General features: G+C 47.8%; 3 protein-coding genes across 4 annotated transcripts; 2 read left to right on the top strand and 1 right to left on the bottom strand.

Annotated features, from left to right (window-relative positions):
* Positions 1-4,805: 4,805 nt before the first annotated feature.
* LOC123079249 (triacylglycerol lipase SDP1) lies at positions 4,806-9,199 on the top strand. Its single transcript, XM_044501985.1, has 4 exons — positions 4,806-5,843; positions 6,120-6,983; positions 7,353-7,496; positions 7,597-9,199. Exons 1-4 carry the CDS (start codon positions 5,295-5,297, stop codon positions 8,992-8,994), a joined length of 2,955 nt encoding a protein of 984 aa, XP_044357920.1. The 5' UTR covers positions 4,806-5,294; the 3' UTR covers positions 8,995-9,199.
* A 2,642-nt stretch (positions 9,200-11,841) lies between these two features.
* Positions 11,842-12,458, top strand: LOC123074781 (50S ribosomal protein L33). Its single transcript, XM_044497533.1, has 2 exons — positions 11,842-11,940; positions 12,055-12,458. The coding sequence occupies exon 2, from the start codon at positions 12,074-12,076 to the stop codon at positions 12,245-12,247; it is 174 nt and encodes a 57-aa protein (XP_044353468.1). The 5' UTR covers positions 11,842-11,940; positions 12,055-12,073; the 3' UTR covers positions 12,248-12,458.
* Positions 12,459-14,133: 1,675 nt separating this feature from the next.
* Positions 14,134-18,829, bottom strand: LOC123079248 (uncharacterized). Of its 2 annotated transcripts, none has more exons than XM_044501983.1 (2): positions 18,474-18,829; positions 14,134-17,448 (listed from the first exon to the last, which is right to left on the bottom strand). In XM_044501983.1, the coding sequence occupies exon 2, from the start codon at positions 17,384-17,386 to the stop codon at positions 14,372-14,374; it is 3,015 nt and encodes a 1,004-aa protein (XP_044357918.1). In that variant the 5' UTR covers positions 17,387-17,448; positions 18,474-18,829; the 3' UTR covers positions 14,134-14,371. The 2 variants fall into 2 exon arrangements, with proteins under 2 accessions (XP_044357918.1, XP_044357919.1); XM_044501984.1 differs by having other exon boundaries at positions 18,485-18,817.
* Between the last annotated feature and the right edge of the window lie 418 nt (positions 18,830-19,247).

Genomic DNA, 19,247 nt, shown 5'->3' with positions numbered 1-19,247 from the left:
TCCGCTTCCTCTCTGAACCCCATAACAACATTTAGAAAGCCTAGAATGCACCATAGCAAAAATGCAGGTCTCGACATCGAGTAATAAAATTCTGATCTTGTGATCTTCAGATGAAGTACCTGCGATCAATTCCATGCGTGCAACGATCCAACTACTAAAAGAGTCAGGTTTGAAGCTAGAGCCTCTTGGTAAGAGCTGACGGATTCTACACGAACAAAACAACAAAGCACAAGACCATGATGTATCAAGTCCTAGAAAACTGAGTATTAGTTGCATCTTTACTCGAAAACATTTTTCAACAACTATTAGATGCTCCAATTTATATGCGCATGTCTAAAATTTCTAGGCTGCAAAAGCAAAGAAAACAGGAAATATCAAGACACACAATTGTTCCATTGCATGCGAAGGTAAGATGATCTTTACAACATTCTATCTATCCTACATCTTTGTGAGATCCATGGACTCAATGCAGAAAACTCTTCTAATGGATATTTATATTATTGCTGCTAATGTCAGTCCTTTCAGCCTCGAATTACTGCTCCAGTTTAGATAGGAAGCCCCATTGTTCAGTATAGATGGCAGTTTATATGTGTTTTTAAAAGCAAGAGCACCACCTCATACTATGGAAACCTAAAGAGCAGACAACAAAATGCCCATTTACATAATCTAACATACTTTAACCTAGTAGTCCTGTGACCACAAGTTTATTACTATGGACATTTGCATCTGTCTACTTGTAGTAAAACCACAAGTTTCCAGTATATAGGAGAGCATATGTACACATAAATGTGGACCAAATTCCATTGTCTAGAATTCTGAACCGAATTAATTAGAAGAATACAAACATACCACATCCCCACAGAATAATAGATGGCCAACTGCTCATCCATACAATATGATGATCAGAAGTGTGGAACAATTCACCCGACAATATAGACGGCAACCATCACAGTCAGCTCGTGGTACATGTTATATGTAGAAGGAATCTGAAGTGCTTTGTCTTAGCAAATGTCCTGTAGAAGATGTTGTCTTTACCACACAGGAAAAGTCAGTGGTATCAACTAACTGAAAGCTTATCATTAGAAACAGGTAGATAATATCCTGAGACAACTTTACAGTAGCATATATCTGATCCTTGGATCTGAGTACACCTATGAATCGAAAAGGCAGAGAGCGACAGAAAAATTACTAAAGGGTAACAGATGCAACCACCTCTCCCATTCATTCTCAATCTCTCCATTAGCACCTGCCCCTGGACCTGAGCTAACCCCAAATCAGCACAAGGAAAAATCAAGTTGGGTGTGAGTCCAGACCAGTCATGACCGGGGCCGTTCCATCAAGATAGAGAGGGATACCAGAGGGAGGGAAAGAGAGAGAGGAGAGTGGCTGCACATCGGCGGCGTACTGGAAGACCTTGTCTGTGGTCAAGTGAGTAGAGAGCAGAGCACCTTTACTGAGCGTTTGAGGAGGAAAGGGGCCTGCGCCACTGGTGGCCGTGGAATAGGAGCGACAAATCCACTGGAGGGAGGGGGTACCGCCATACCAAGCCAACCGTGCCCGGCTCCAGTGAGCTGCTGCCTAGGTCGCCACGCCGCCCCTCCTTTCCCCCTTCTTCTCTCCCTTACCTCCCTAACTTCCTTCTGCCCAGGAGCCCCGGATACCATGGATTCGCCCGTGAAGCCATGCTCTGGTCTTTGTCGTCATCACGGCGGCCCCCGGCTCGCCGCCCGCCGTCCGCAGTCGCTCGAGCCGCCGCGTTGACCCGATCCAGAACGAACGCTCGACCGCCGTGCGTGTGTTGCTGGTCCACATGAAAAAGTATAACAGGTTGAATTCTCCAAAATAGAATGGCCTTTTTGTAAAACTAAAACGTTTTCTCAGATTAGTCATTTGAAAGAGGACTGCGGGTTGAATACCAAAAACTACAGGGACTTTTTTTGCAAAAGCGCCGCGACGGTGAGCAGTCGGGCAGAAGCACTAATCACTTTAGTATTAGGGAAAGATATGAGTTATGTGATTTGGTCACCGAATGTTTTTTGGAGTCCCAGATGAGATCACGGACATGACGAGGAGTCTCGAAATGGTCGAGAGGTAAAGATTCATATATAGGACGATGATATTCGGACACCGGAAGTGTTTCGGGGCATACCGGGTACATATCAGAGTACCGGGGGGTTACCGGAACCCTCCGGGGGAATAATGGGCCTTATGGGCCATAGGAGGGAAGCACACCAGCCCACAAAGGGTGGTGCCCCCCCTAAGGAAGGAGGCCGAATAGGAGAAGGAGGTGGGGGTTCGGCCCCCCCTTTCCTTCCTCCCCCTCTCTTCCCTTTTCCCCCTTCTGGTAAAAGGAAAGGGGGAGGCCGAATTGGACTAGGGGCCCAAGTAGGATTCCTCCTACTTGGGCGCCCCCTTGGCTGCCTCTCCTCCCCTCCAACCTATATATACGTGGGGGGAGGGGGGGCACCGCTAGAACACACAACATTGATTCCTAGCCGTGTGCGGCGCCCCCCTCCACAGTTTACGTCTCCGATCATATTGTCATACTGCTTAGGCGAAGCCCTGCGCGGATCACTTCACCATCACCTTCACCACGCCGTCATGCCGACGAAACTCTCCCACGACACTTTGCTGGATCAAGAGTTCGAGAGACGTCATCGAGCTGAACGTGTGCAGAACTCGGAGGTGTCGTGCGTTCGGTGCTTGATCGGTCAGAACGAGAAGAAGTTCGACTACATCAACTGCGTTGTCAAACACTTCCGCTTTCGGTCTACGAGGGTACGTGGACACACTCTCCCCCTCTCGTTGCTATGCATCTCCTAGATAGATCTTGCATGAGCGTAGGAAAATTTTGAAATTGCATGTTGCGTTCCCCAACAAAATAGACCATTGATTCAGCTGCATCTACTACTATTACTCCACCTCAAGTATGCTATCTGATGTCCTGCAAGTGCACATGATTTAGTTGTAGACTTTTCAAAGTAAGAGTATCGAGCCCAGAGGGAGTACATGAATCAATCTTTTGCCTCTTGAATGGTTTAAATGTTGTGCCTGCAAGTTGAGAGTGATCCAAAGAGATAGTAATGTGATGGAAATGATGAAGCTAGTGAAAGTAAATTGTGGTAATGAAGTTTAGAGCTAAGGGTTGCGAACAAGAGTTTCGAAACAAAAATGATTAAAGTGTTCCCAGGGAGTCTGGATTCCCCACTAGCATGCATCTAAAGCGGTGCCTAAAGACGGTGCTACGTCAGATTTTGAAGCCACTTTCCATATTTCTATTTGTGGGCAGACTCGATACAGATATGTGCTTACACGCGGCAGCCATGTATCACATACACCACCACCGTCCTTTCCCACTCCAGTTACCAAACAGTGATTAAGGGGAAAAACTCCCGTGGATGCAGCCTACTGTTGGTCTCTGTTTTACCCCATGCTGCAACGGTCCAGGATGAAGGGGGATAGGGCCTGTGACGCACCTACTGCCACAAGCAGCCAGTCCGCCAACAACAAGAAGTATTTTGGAAAAAGAAGTGTATCTACGTAATGTCACCCTTGCAGTTCCCAAAATGCGCCTTTTTTTGAAAGGAACACAAAATGCATTCCATTAACTTACACGAACTGGACATACGCCAGCAACAAGGTTTTTTACATGGGACGGAAGCGGGTCAAACCATACTTGATAGTTTCCCCTTTCCAGACTCACACCAAACGCAGCAAGGCAGTGCATTGATATATTACAGACCTTAGGACAAACCTCTATTTTACAGCACTGGAACGAGTACTGAATAACAGATTTCAAGTCCTTAAATAAGACACCTAGTACTGAGTTGGCATATGCCTCGCTGGTCATTGCTTGCTTCAGAACAGTGGCGTCAGTCTCCAGTATGATCTTTTGACATCCCATTCTTGCTGCTTCCTGGATTGCATGAAACATCGTTGCTGCCTCTGCGTGCAAGTGGTCAACAACACATGTTAGATTTCCCGCTCCTGCCACCAGCGTTTCCCCTAATTCATTTCTTATGGTAAAACCCCATCCACCGGAATGAATTGATTATCTGGATGCCCCATCTGAGTTTATTTTCAAGAAATCCTTGGGAGGAGGGGACCATACCTGTATCTTATTTGTCCTTCTCTTCTCTCCTTTTGAAGTGCTCCCAGTATTCTGTAAAAAGTACTCCCTCCGTCCGGAAATACTTGTCATCAAAATGGATAAAAAGGGATGTATCTAGACGTATTTTAGTTCTAGATACATCCTTTTTTGTTCATTTTGATGACAAGTATTTTCGGACGGAGGGAGTAGTTGATAAGAGAATAAAATTTCATTTAGGATCCTAATTTTTTGTTCTTGGTTGGCCTTATTTCTTTCTAGCCACCAAGTCCGTAGTAACGCACATACCTTTGTACATGTTTCTTCATTCAGTTGGAGGATTTGTATCATTATCCATTTAGCATTAGGGCAATTCACGAAAAGTAGCCGTGTATCTTCCAACCCTGCAGCCCTTCATAGAGCCTTCACCAATTTGCATTTCGAAAAACAGTGCCCGCCGTCTTCATCTAGACCGTAACACACTGGGCACCTCGTGTCAAGCTCAATTCCCTTTCTCTTTAGTTCCGTTCTGAGCGGAAGGCTATTATTTGTAAAACGCCAACGTTGACCCAAAGCCACAAACCACGGTGAAAACGCTCGACACCCCCACGTGGAGAGGCCGGCCAACGTATAGAGAGAGCGCGCGCGGCGCGACCGAGCAAGCTCCGCCGCTCGTTGCTTCAAAGTCCAAACCGGCACACCGACCGAGAGAGCCACCGCCCGTCGCCATCCCCCCAGGTCTACCATATCCAGATCGGCGCACGTCACGCGGTCCCGCTCCCCTCTCCCCATCCTCGATCCACAACGGCGAGGAGTCAAGCTGAATGACGCGGCCATCGTCGGCGCGGGAGATAAACATAACCGCGAAACATGGCGGCCTCCCTCTGTCGCAGTTAGTTTGGCTTGTACGTCGTGCACCCTTCCCCCTTATCTCCTTCCCCGACTGACCTGACCGGGACGCCGCATTTGTCCCATCTACGGCACGGCACGGAGAAGAAGAAGCCCAGCTCGACTCCTCCTCCGTCTGCCCATTCCCAGATCCCAGCGCGCCATGCCCGCGCCTGCAGGTGCGTGCAGCCAAGCCCCACCGCACGCCTTCTATTCCGCGTCCCCTAGCTTGGCCCGGCCCTGCTCCGATCCAAGGCCGCGGCGGTGACCCAGTGCCCTCTCCCTCCCGCCACGCCGTCCGCCCGCCCGTCCGCCGCCCATGGACGCCATCACCAACGAGGCGCGCGTGGGGGCGTTCGCGATCGGCCCGTCCACGGCGGCGGGGCGGACGCTCGCGCTGCGCGTGCTCCTCTGCGGCTCGCTGGCGCGGCTGCGGCACCGCCTCGCCGCCGCGCTGCGCGCCGCGGCGCCCCTGGCTGCGGCCTGGCTGCACCCGCGCCACAACACGCGGGGGATCCTGCTCGCCGTCTGCGCCGTCGCGCTCCTGCTGCGCGGCCGCGGGGGCCGCGCCGGGGTGCGCGCGCGGGTGCAGTCCGCCTACCGCCGCAAGTTCTGGCGGAACATGATGCGCGCCGCGCTCACCTACGAGGAGTGGGCGCACGCCGCGCGGATGCTCGAGCGGGAGACGCCGCGCCGCGCCACCGACGCCGACCTCTACGACGAGGAGCTCGTGCGCAACAAGCTCCGCGAGCTCAGGCACCGCCGCCAGGAGGGCTCGCTCAGGGACATCGTCTTCTGCATGCGCGCCGACCTGCTCAGGAACCTTGGTAACATGTGCAACCCCGAGCTCCACAAGTTGAGGCTGCAGGTACTGCGCTGCCCATCTGCCCAGAATTATCGATGCCACCTGATCCCTGCTTTCGCTTTGATCATAATACTGTTTGTTGCCGGAGTATTAGAATTGTTTCCCCTTTCCCGTAGTCAAAGGACTCGAAATTTGCAGTGTCAGTAATTCCATCTATTATTTGATAAGTTAATAATAAGCCTGTTTGGTTTGTCAGACGATTCGTTCACATTATGTCAATATATGTATATACAGTACATTCTAGTGTCACTGAAATGTTTATTGTTAATGATCTACTAGGTGCCTAAAATCATCAAGGAGTACATTGAGGAGGTATCTACTCAATTGAAAATGGTTTGCAATTCTGATTCGGACGAGCTACCCCTTGAAGAGAAACTGGCATTTATGCATGAGACAAGACATGCCTTTGGTAGATCGGCCTTACTGCTAAGTGGAGGTGCTTCATTTGGCTCTTTTCATGTGGGTGTTGTCAAAACCTTGGTAGAGCATAAGCTTCTACCTAGGATTATTTCAGGATCAAGCGTTGGCGCAATAATGTGTGCTATTGTAGCCACACGGTCATGGCCAGAACTAGAGAGTTTTTTTGAGGAGTGGCATTCCTTGAAATTCTTTGACCAGATGGGTGGGATCTTTCCTGTATTTAAAAGAATTTTGACGCATGGAGCTGTTCATGACATTAGGCACTTGCAGACGCAATTGAGAAATCTTACAAGCAACTTGACATTTCAAGAGGCATATGACATGACTGGCCGGGTTCTCGTTGTTACTGTGTGTTCTCCAAGAAAACATGAGCCACCTCGATGCCTGAACTATTTGACATCACCTCATGTTCTCATCTGGAGTGCAGTAACTGCTTCCTGTGCTTTTCCTGGACTTTTTGAGGCCCAGGAGTTGATGGCCAAAGATAGATTCGGAGAAACAGTTCCTTTTCATGCTCCATTTTTGTTGGGTGTGGAGGAACGAGCTGACGCGGCTACACGGCGCTGGAGAGATGGGAGCTTAGAAAGTGATTTGCCCATGAAGCAATTGAAGGAATTATTCAACGTAAATCACTTCATAGTAAGCCAAGCCAATCCTCACATTGCTCCATTACTGAGACTAAAGGAGATCATCAGGGCTTACGGAGGCAGCTTTGCTGCAAAGGTACGTGAAATGCTTTCTCCATAGTCCTCATTTCTATTATTTGCTTAGTCTGTCGGATTTCAGAGCAATTTCGATGTGACCATGCTTCCCATTAATGCGAACATAAGGATGTTTCCTTTGCTTATATATCTTTCTGATAATACCTTTCATTGTCAATAATGTGTGTCATTTGATGGCTTAGTAGCATCGCAAAGCATAGCACTATGCTCACCAAGGCATATTTGACCATAAATATTAGCTCAACTGTATGGCCAAGTAATTCATTTTGCCAAAGTATCCACTGGAATGATGTGGTGAGTAAACAGTATTGACGTGGTAAAGTAATTTTTCAGTTGTCTAATATGATCTTCTGATCTTTTTTGTATGTAGCTTGCTGAACTTGCTGAGATGGAAGTTAAGCATAGGTTCAATCAAGTTCTGGAACTTGGATTTCCATTAGGAGGAATAGCTAAGTTGTTTGCTCAACATTGGGAAGGTGATGTGACAATTGTTATGCCAGCCACACTTGCTCAGGTTTTGAATATTTCTTAATCCATTCTTTCGTGTGCATGTCAAATATTCACCACATTAATCAGCAGTCTTACTAATGTTCTTTTTCTCTCTGTATCATCAGTATTCGAAGATCATACAGAATCCTTCGTATTCTGAGCTTCAGAAAGCGGCAAGTCAGGGTAGGCGATGCACTTGGGAAAAGCTCTCTGCCATCAGGGCAAACTGCGCTATTGAGCTTGCATTAGATGAATGTGTGGCCCTCCTGAACCACATGCGTAGGCTGAAGAGAAGTGCAGAAAGAGCAGCCGCTTCACAAGGATATGGTGCTACAATTAGACTCTGTCCATCTAGAAGGATTCCATCATGGAATCTCATAGCAAGAGAAAACTCAACTGGTTCTCTCGATGAGGAAATGCTCGCATCTCCCACTGTTACGAGCCATCAAGCAGTTGGAGGGACTGCTGGGCCATCTAACAGAAATCACCATCTCCAACATAGCATACATGATAGCAGTGACAGTGAATCTGAGAGTATAGACTTGAACTCATGGACGAGAAGTGGTGGCCCTCTCATGAGAACAGCCTCAGCTAATAAATTCATCAGCTTTGTTCAGAACCTTGAGATTGACACAGAATTCAGAACAATTTCACCAAGGGGAAGTGAAGGTGATATTGTGACACCGAATAGTAACTTATTTGCTGGTCACCTAATTGGTAGAGAGCCAGTTGATAACCATCCAGGGCCTGTTACTCCTGGTAGGACCTCAGGCAATTCAGGTTGCGATCCTCATGATACTCCTGTTCCTAGGTCTCCATTTGGTCTTTCCACAAGTATCATGGTCCCTGAAGGTGACTTGCTGCAGCCTGAAAAGATTGAGAATGGTATTTTATTCAATGTTGTGAGAAGGGATACTCTCGTAGTGACTACTAGCGGAGTTGAACCTCATGGATCTTCACAGGAAGCAGATGTGGAAACTGTACCGACCGAGTGCCTTTATGGTGCTTCGGATGAAGACGACGACAACGTGGAACTGAATGCCGATCCCGAAGCACTATCTGACCCTGGAGATCAGAGATCCTCAGTTGCAGGAAACCTAGATCCGTCCACTTCCATGGATTGTCAAGCTGACGAAACAAGTACTACTCGATCAGAAGCTCCGTCTCTATTTGATATCTGTGTGGAGATTCCTCCACCAACCATGATCAGAGAAAATAGTCGGCCCGACGAGCCTTCTTCAGACATAAGACTGGAGACTGTAAAGACAGATTGCCCTGATGAGAATTCAGCTGCTGGGAATGATGAAGTTGACTCAGTTCCTGCCAATAAAGAATCTTCCTATTGTTCTCAGACAGCTGAAAATGGACAGCAGCATCAAGTGGATATGGGATCTGTGAACTCCTGCAGTGTTTCAGTTTCAGAAGATGATAAACATGTCAGCCTCGTTTCGAACGAGAAACCAGTTACTACTTCCAGTGGCGGAGCGGAGAGTATGACATCTGGAAGAAATGAAGCTGACTAGCATAGAACGTGCCTGTTGACTGACCTAATGTTTTTCTGTATTGGGACTTGGTAATTTGAACAATTCAGCTTGATCTGGTCCATGCTATGTCGGCAATTTAAACTCGTGTCATGATCAAACTGAATTGCGTCTATACCTAGGTGTTGTATTTCGGTTGTAGGCCAGTCAACCCCCTAATAAAGCACTAAGAATGAATCTAGAGTTCCGAACTGGCATATATATATATATGCCTGAGTCCCTCTGTTTCTGAAATTGATGAAAATTCATTCTCTTTGACTGAAACTGCTCAGGCCACGGCTCTGTCCGAACTATGGCGCTCCCTAGTACTACGAGATTATTTGATTTGAACGCTTCTACTCCCTATGTCTCCTCAGTTTGTGTATCCTTCCTAAGTCGTCCTTTTACCCATTTGAGTTTTGAGCTTGTATTGTTGCAGTTGCCGATTGTTAAACTACGCTGTGTTGAACCTTAGTTGTAATCAGCGAATGAGAAATAGCAAAAATAAACAGTAAAATGTTGTATTCTATTATTTCAGTAAAAGTATATGATAAAAAAGGGATAATAAAGAGTGAGGAAAAAGAACGTTTTGATTCGTTGAGACAAATCTTGTACTCATATAGCTTGTAATCATAGGTGTTTTTTTAGCATGTACTACATGGCATCAGTTTTATGGCATGTAAATTATACAATGTTGATAAAATAACTATTGCTCCAAGTCTTATCTTAATAGAGGGTTTACCTATTTTATTGTTGGTTTTCTAGAGAAAGATGATATCACCTAATGCACATGATAAGTGCGGCTAGCTTGTTTGCTTCTTTTTTAGGCAAATATATCCTCACTCCATTCCACAATGCAGTGCACATTTAGTTCTCTGAAAGTTAAAACATGTCTATGTTTGTCAAGTTTAATAAAATCTATAAACGTTCACTATCATTAGATGCATCATGAAGTGTACTTTTACAATTTATTTATTTAGTGTTTTAAATGTCGATAGTTTGACTTAAAAAAAAGATATACACTACATTATGGAACCGAGGGAGTTTTAACTAAACAGAGTATAAACATCAAACCGAACAAACTGGAACAAACAAATGGTAAAGAACTAAAGATCCAACATAAACTAACAATTAAATTAACCACCTTTCAAGTCGACATCTCAACATTTCACCATGATTTTTGTGAAACTACGAGAGACCAAACATAAGCTAGATGAAAAAAGGGTTGTATGAGATGTTCAGCTCAATAGGTGATAACCTAACATCATTGAATGTGCTATGCACGGGGATAGACCTCTTGCAATGCAAGTTGTCACCATACTGTCGAAGGAGAAAACCAAAAGCACAAATGAACTCCTGGCCAAAACATACTTACATTGCCATTAAGTTAAAGCATCTACAACCGGGCGCCTCAAACCCGCCTCAAACGCTCGGGCGGATGGCCCGGTCAGTGACCGGTCACGAAAAGGCAACCCAGACGAGCTCCTCAAATGGGCCTCAAACGCCGGGACTGACCGACACCTCTCATATCCAGCCCAAATCTGGGGCAGATATGGGGGCGCCCAGTCACGTCCGCCACGTTGGACCCGATAGCCCTACCCTACCACAAATTGCACCAAATCCACCAAACTCCCCCTCCTCCCGCCTCTCTCCAACCTTTCCCGCGTCCGAGCCCTCGACGTCCGACACCCTTGCTCCCCATCCTCATCGCTGATCCCGATCCGCGGCCCTAGATGTCGTCCAGCCCGTCCCCGACCGCCGCGACGGAGGCTGCGTCCGCCTCGTTCGTCGGCGTCCCATTCGGCTTCGTCGTGCAAGCCGGAGAACGTCGCCCGGAGGAACCGACGACGCCAACAACGAGAGAGAGAAGTGGCGGTGTCTCAGGGAGCGGATGCGGACATGGACGAGCAGCTGCCCCCCCCCCCCCCCCCGCCCCGCCGGCGGCCATGCCTGGAACCTCGCACCCCATCCATCCGACCGCTGTCAAGGATTGCGCCATCAGACCAGGTTGGGACAGAGGAGGATCCGACGGCCGGCTGGGTATTCCAGAGAGCTTTCCGCCCACGCAGATGCCGGCGGTGGACATCTGTCACTTGCCGCAGCTCATTGGGCGCGGACAAGCAGGGGCACCGGGGGCGCCCGGGCTGCCCACGACTTGTTCGACGGAATGACAGAACAAGAATCGGTATGTTCTTGTTGCTCCTGTCCGACCAACTTTGCGTCCGGCGAGTGATCCAGCCAGCCAGCGAGGCATCCATCACGCTCGAACATTGATTTTTTTTGGCATGTCCGGATTGTTGAAATATGATTTGTTTTGCTTTGTTTGAAACTATTGAATTGGGACCATTTGTATCACACGATCGACGTGCATGTATTGCATGAATTTGGGGCTCTGCATTTGAGGTGTGTGAATGTGCGTCCATATGAGGGGCCGCCAGGCGTTGTCCGCGGACGCGCCCGTGGCGTATAGGGATCCGGATTTGCTTAGTCCGGTTGTAGATGCTCTTAGGACAAAACATGGGATGGCAGTCCACTGAATTTGGAGTTAGTGATCCGCCAGAAAAACTACCATTGTATATTTATCTCATTTTTTAGCGGACCTTTTTTATCTCAGTTGAAAACTTGAAACGGTCTTTCTGAAAATTTTGACTGCGCGCTTTTTTTTTTAGACAATTTGACTGCGTGTTGTGTTGCATTGCTGCAAGATTTTTTTTTTTGAGTAACGCATTGCTGCAAGAGGATCAACTCGTTTGCTATTCGAGCTGGAGGCCCAAAAGTCGCCAGAGCCCAGCCCACGAAGGTATAGCCTCCCCCTCCGCACACCGCACTCCCCACCACCATTTCCTGCTTCTTCGCTAGAACCCTAGCCGCCGCGCCGCCCCAAGAACCGGGAAAGGGAAGCGACGGTCCGGTCTGCCCCTCCTCGTCGTCGAATCCCGCCGCCACCTCGTAAGCCGCTCCTCTCTCCCGATCTCCTCCCTCGCTTTAAGCCCAGAATGGGTGGTTCGTGGCTTCGTGCCCCGCATCATAATGACCTCCGCGCTCTGATCCGACCGTCTCCAGCTTAATCTTCGCCGGCGGGATGGGGAAGGCGAAGCGGGCGTCCATCTTCATCAGGCTCGTGTCGGCCGCCGGCACGGGGTTCTTCTACGTGAAGCGCAAGAACCCTCGGCGGATCACGGAGAAGCTCGAGTTCCGGAAGTACGACCCCCGCGTCAACAAGCACGTCCTCTTCACGGAGGCCAAGATGAAGTGAGCGCGCGCGGTCTTCGCCGGAAGATGGAATAACGCCGTCGAGCCCTGTAACGAACCTGAGAGAGTGTGAGAGAGAGAGAGAGAGAGAGAGAGACATCTGTTCTTGTTCGTTGTTATTTTTTCCTTGACTGTACTGTCGATGGACTGGGCTGCGGCGCGGTGCAGCTCATCTGTTTCCTTTCTGCCGCTAATCCAAGTCCGTTGCATCCCCATCCATGAAGCTCCTGGTCCGGGTCCCTGTTGCTGCACTGTTGCTATGTTCTCTCCCTCCCTGACATCGTCTAGACAGATTTGACATTTCGCCTGTCTGTGTAACATCTTTCTTGGTCCAACCGAACGTCAGTGACTATTTGGCATTTGTGATCTCTCTCTCTCTCTCTCTCTCTCTCTCTCTCTCTCTCTCTCTCTCTCTCTCTCTCTCTCTCTCTCTCTCTCTCTCTCTCTTCTTGAAAACTAAAAATGGAAATGGAGGTTGCTCACATGATGTGATGTTGTAGCGTACTGATGAATGCGTGCAGCACCTTCATACAAATTTCGTGTGATGGTAGGGCTTTATTCGGAGATTGCAGGAGCTGGTCAGTAAAATTCTCCATGTTAGTAGGATATACTCTAGCATTCAGATAAAATTCTCCATGATTAGATGAATTTTGTAAATACATTGATCAGAGGAACATGGGCGAGTGGACAACAGGACGGTGCAATCTCAGGGGCGCCGCATGTTCTTCTCCACCTAATTCTAGTGGCAGTATACGGCTAAGCAAAGACAGAGACATCACAGCAACAATGCTGAGCACTTAAACCAACGAGAAGGCAAAAACGAAACGAAAATTGGTCATGTGTCAAATCGACACCATCTATCATCAAAGCAGATCCTGCACGGGACTCACCATGCCAAAGAATCCATAAAAGGGCAATGCTTTCACTCACTATGCTTGTTAGTTGTTACTCCATTCATCCTCCTTGATGTCATCAAGAAAGAGGCAAGTCTTTTGATCATTGTGGATGCGGAATATTTGGGTCAAATCATGACAGAAGAGTAATAACCTTGCAATAATTAGGCTTTTGTTGTTAAACTCTTGTCCAACTACTTAATTAATGGATGAGACAAATATTTTGCCTCTGTTTAAAAAAGATGCTTCGAGGTTGTGCCATACTGCAGATTATTGTTGAATGTGCATAACACCTTTTAATGCAAAATTCACATGGTACTAATTCTTGTCTTCTGGAAATTATACGAGTTGGTTAGCAGCAAGATCAGGAACAAGAGAGGGCCTAGCCATCTAGAGGAGAATTTTGAAAGTAAATGCTCAAAAGTTATATGCTATTGTTGTTAGCTCACCCCATAATTCAGCACTAGATTTCACGAATCTGAATCTTTTTATGTTTCTCCAGCCCCCCTTCAGCAAGGGCTCCATGTTAGTAGGTTACTCTAGCATTCAGATACAATTATTTCTAAAAAGTTTAATATCAGTCACTACGTTGTGCGAACTACAATGCTAAAAGTGAGCACCACTGCACCAATATAGGACAAATAAGATGAAATTTGTAAATTCATTGATCAGAGGGAACATGGGCTGAGTGGACAACAGGATGGTGCCGGTTCAGGGGCCACATGTTCTCCTCAACCTAATTCCAGTGGCAGCATACGACCGTGCAAGCTCAGAGGCATCATTCACAGCAACAATGCTCAGCACTCAAATCAACAGACACGGCAAAAACGCAAATAGTTCATGCGTCAACTCGACATCATCTCCCATCAGAGCCGATTCTGTACCGGATCACAGCTTCGAACAAAATCATGGCATCTTGTCATCAGACAGGACAGAACTTACAAGCACCAATTCAAAGTCTTCTGTGCATGCAGTTGGAAGTACTAGTACAATCTAGTAACAACAACAGAGTAGCTTTGCTCCAAAGCCAACATATATTGGTAGAACCCTGAAGAGAGTCGTAACAGGGATGAAATAAGATAGGGTACATTTAGTAACAGTAGCAAAAAGAAAAAAGAAGTGAAATGATGAAGACAAATATACTTTGTTATTTGATATTCTGGGGGTATTTGTACGGCGATTATGAAAAAGCCACACTAAAAAGAATATATGGGTGAAGTCCTAAGCTATACGAATCAACTAAGGTGGACGTTTGTAAGGAGCCTTGTTAGTTTACTGAGGGTTTCTCGAGCCGAGACCGTGTCGGGGTGGTGCTCGCCGCAGATGGAAGTGCGGATGAATATGGCCTTCCGTATCAGGTCATCCCCGATGCCATACTGTCCGCCTCGGAGCATCAGCTTCGCCCGTGTTTCTAGTACAGAAGCTTTCAGAAGAGCCAGCTCCTGCCAAAGATAGGTATACTGGGCTTCTGACTGAACTGGCCTAAAGCAGGAGATTGATGTTTCCCTCCATTTGCCAGCATGGGAGAGCATGGATTCAGCTGCACGCTCCAATGCGTCAGTGCACAGGCGCAGCAGCTCCAGGGCAGCATTGCATCGGGAATATGTGATGAATGTGTTTATCGCAAGTGGCACGACAATCTGCTTCACGAAGAACATCAACTCAGATGGCCTCAGTTCTACCAGAAAAGGATCAGAACCAAATCCAAAAGCCATGAAGCAGGCAGCCCATAGGTGCTCAGAAGAATGTTTAATTGATCCTCGGAGGTACACTGATTGGACTGCAGCTTGAGCCGTTCTTGTGCCTCCTCGCTTGCGAGCATATAGCCTGATCATATCATGGAACTGGATATACTCAGACTTTGCGCTGCACCTGGCAATTCCAAACCTCATCAACATTGCAGCTGCTTCTGCTTCAGATCTCTGCATCCTAGAAGTTGCAAGGCCACAAGTTAGTGCTCGCCACCACTTCCTCCACCTTGGACCCCTCCGATGCTTCTTTGGGATTTTATGTGCAGCCAGAGCCAACATATGAATTGGAACTGCAGATGGTGCAAACCAACCACTCACTTGAACCATACGAATTGCCAGACTCCTGGGGCCATCTGCATGCTCAAATATAGATAGGCAGACATCCAGGAGTCTAACAAGGATTTCATGATTTTTCAAGCTGATTACTTCTCTGTCATTCCAAGAAAAATCTCTTATGGGCGATGGCCGATTCAACGTGTCAAGAAGCCTGCTTGGAGTAATTGGAAGCTCCGAGAGTATAGCTCCAACAATACCTAGGCCAAGAGTGAGCCTCCCAAGCTTTTCTTCAATGACCTTGAGCGCATCAATTTCCATTAGCGGGTATTCCTTGACAGCCCCCTTCATCAAAGTCATTGCCTCAGCACCAGATAAATAAGAAAGCTTCATTGGCTCCAAGTTCATCACCCGTGGAAGGCGTGTTGTTATGATGAAGTGAGTCTCTCCACCAAATTGTGGGAGAAGGTCCATTATGACTCTCTTATCCCACCAGTCCTTCTCACTCTCCAGATTATCAATGATAACTAAATACGGTATGTCCCGCATCAGTTCTTGTCTTATCTTGGCAATGGCTTCCTCTTCCTGTTCCTCAAAGCATCGGTCACTTCCTTTCTCATGCAAGCGAGTATCAACACTTAAATCTACTTCCAAATGAGTCCGCAAAGACAAATAATTATGTCGAATGTATCTGCTCTCCCCTCTGACCCACAAAATCATCTTATATCTCTGGGAGAACCTGTATGCGTACTCCAAAGCCAAGTCTGTCTTGCCCATTCCAGATTCCCCTGATATGCAAGCAATGCCCTTTCCATAGAGTATCTTCCTAGTTTTTTTCTTCCTTCCATATCTCCCACCATTCTTCACTCTCGGCTGTCGGCCATGCTGCAGTGGAGTGCCCAGTCTCTGCATCTCAATGCCTTCCTCAGTCTCCTTCCACAAAACTGGTTCCTTTCCCTTGATGGTATCTGCATTTAGTTGCTCATAATTGTCAGCAGACCAGCCACTCACAGGGCCTTTTCTTCTGTGTTTTGTCTTGAGCTCAAAATACTTCTTTTCCCCTTCCCCACTGACATCACCAAACAAAATGAGCTCCAACTCCGAGAGCTCCTTTTTCCTCCCGACGAAATCACCATTGCGAGGGAAAGGAAATTCATCTTTCTCCACCCTCAATCTCCACCTATTCACCCGATCAACCACACTTCTCCTACCTAATTTCGTGGCCAAAAGGATAACTGCTTGCAGTATGGAGGCTCTCCAATTGGTATCATTCGCTTCTAACTGCACATCTACCACCCGAGAAAGAGCATCAACTGATTCCCTCCATTCATTCTCCATTCCACCATATAACATCCACAGCTCACCGCCATGTTTTTCCCACAGTTCTCCTCTCTTCTCTATGATATCTCTGGCAAGGCAATCAGCAGCACTCAAGTCAAAGAATATAGGGATCAGATTTTTCTTGCCAAAGAAGTTCCTGAGCTCCTCAATGGTATAAGGATTGCCAAATGACTTCTTTGTAAGGATGACAATTCCATATGTGGAAGCATTCATTACCCTCTCAACAGCATCATGGCTGTGTGAATTCCGACACCTGGCCCGATCAGAAGCAAAGCAACTGATTCCATGAATCTCAAGTTCTGCACGAAGCCAATTTGTGAACCTCAGCAGTGAAGCCTTGCGGCCATGAAACCCTATGTACACATCATAGGTCCGAAGCCTACTGACAGAAGCTGCTGATGGCGTAGGTTGAGAGGACGAAGATTTCCGATATACTCCCACCTGTCTCTTCTGTTTCTCCTTTCGAGTTGAACGATCACAATTGCTAGTCGGAGTCGCTGATGAACTACCTTGGTATGGGCCATTGAAGGTGGAAATGAAGCTGGGATTGTTATAGACAATTGCTGGAGTTCCAAAATTACTTGAAGTGCAAAGGCTGGGAGGAGGAGAAGCATCGTCTAGCAATAACCTTATGCTGGCTGATGGTAACTGCCGCTGCTGCACCAGAGTGTCACTGGAAAGAATATCACCGATTTTCAGTGCGATACCAGTCGGGGAGTTATTGTGCTGGACATGAGCATGCTCCGGGCGACGAGCAGACAGTGACCGTGGTGTGAAGAAAGGTGACTGGTTGGCAGAAACAAATGTGGAGGAAGAGGATGACAGGTTCCTTGATGGTGCTGAGACCAAAGCCCCGACATCAGAGCTTTCCTCTTGAAGCTCCATACACCCATTTTCAGTACTATCCAGCTCTCAAGATGGCCTGTAATTCAACTGATCGACGGTATCTGCAGAAGATAGAAAAAAGTCCATCATGATTTGAAATTGTTCAATCAGTTCGTAGCCGGCACTACATATACATTGGAAATACACGCTTGGGAATAATAATTTCTTCATCAGAATGACGTATGAGTAATTCAACAGCAGCAGCGAAGAAACAACCAAGCCAGCAAACAGCAGTAAAGCATACACATTCTACTCGTTGAAATAAAATGATGAAACTTGGAGAGAAGGGACAAAACGAAACTGTAGCAAAGGTGCATTCTATTGGTCATTCGGATAGAGTAACCCATCATGGCTCAATAATGGCTCAGCGAGTACTACGGCCAGGACGAGAGAGAAAAACTTTCTCTAATTGCTTGATGATAAGTACTCTGATTTTGTTTATTATTAGAGGCCGGCAGGAAAAGGGAAAACAAGGTTGAGATGAGCTGTGCGCTTTACTACAGTAATCAATTTGGCAGTAGGAGAAGAAGAAATAACTGTCATTGGTGACATAACATGCGAGAATTGGGGTTGCCCATGCTTGATGATGCACAGCGTACCAGGTACAACCTGGGCCAGCAGCCGAGATGGGAAAAGAAACCAACCGTGTACGGCTCAGCGAGGGGAGAAAAATGGCAACTCTTTCCATTTCTTTCGTCGCAACCTTTAATGGTAGTAGGAGTAGCAGCAGCGCGCGCGGGGAGAAGCGGATCTAATGGCGCCCGCACCCACCGAGGCTCCAGATCTGCCGGCGGCTCTCGCAGTCGCAGCCGGGTCCCAACGAATCAGCGGAGAAAAAGGCAGGCTCTGAACAGAAACCGAACAAGATCACGCGTGCCATGCCGACGGCTCTCACTCAGATCTGGCAAAGCAGAAAGCCGGAAGAGAAGCCTCGAGAGCACGCCTCCGTTCAGTAGACCACAGGCCAAGCAAGAGGGACGCCTCCACAACCCAGCAAGAGAAACAATCGTCCGCTCTACGGATTGCTAGCTAGCGCACCGGTGGAAACAACAACAGCAACAGAGGAAGGAACTCAAATTTGAAGTACCTGCAGCTTACATTTCTTCTCCCTGGAGACAGCCCCGGCGCGCGCGCGGTTCCTGCTCCCGCGCCGGATCCAGCTCCGCTCAGCTTGCTAGCTGCGGCGCCGGCGGCGAGGATCCACCGGAACCGGCTTTCGTTGCTGTCTGCTAGCTCCGGAAGCAGCAGCAGCAGCGGTGAGTCCAAGGCCAGTGTGAATGTGTGCGCGTGATTCGTCGGGGCGAGGCAGTGTCAGTGTGAGGTGTCGCGGCGGGCCATTTTTATATGGCAGAGTGAAGGGAGGGAGGAAGCAGCGGCGACGGCGGGGAGGGAAGGGGAGGAGGCAAAAGCTGAGCGAGCCGCGAGCGTACTGTATAGAGAGAGGGAGGGAGGATGAGGTTAGTGGTGGTATAATTGGAGGGTTAGGCTGGGATTAATTAAGGCTGGTGGTCCCGAGGTTAGCGACACGTTGGTTGGGTAGGAGAAGGAGGAGACAGACACGAGCGCGCCTGCTATGACCCGACAGCGAGAGCCGGTTCGAGCCCGAGTTAGGTGTGAAAAAAGGAAATGATGGACGCGTAGTGGGGGATCTTCGGGAGCCACCACAATCTGATCCGTAATCCTCAAAAAGGAAAAGAGAAATCTGATCCGGGCTGAAGTTTCGACACAAATGAATAACATCCTCTGCTCAGAGTACACAGAAGAAGGAGAAGTTAAAAATGCTTTAGCAAGCATTGGGGACCTGAAAGCACCAGGACCTGATGGCATATGCCGGCGGTGTTTTTTAAAAGATTTTGGAATA

Source organism: Triticum aestivum, chromosome 3D, assembly GCF_018294505.1.
Source record: "Triticum aestivum cultivar Chinese Spring chromosome 3D, IWGSC CS RefSeq v2.1, whole genome shotgun sequence".
Classification (NCBI taxonomy): Eukaryota; Viridiplantae; Streptophyta; class Magnoliopsida; order Poales; family Poaceae; genus Triticum; species Triticum aestivum.
This window is presented reverse-complemented; position numbering and strand designations above follow the sequence as displayed.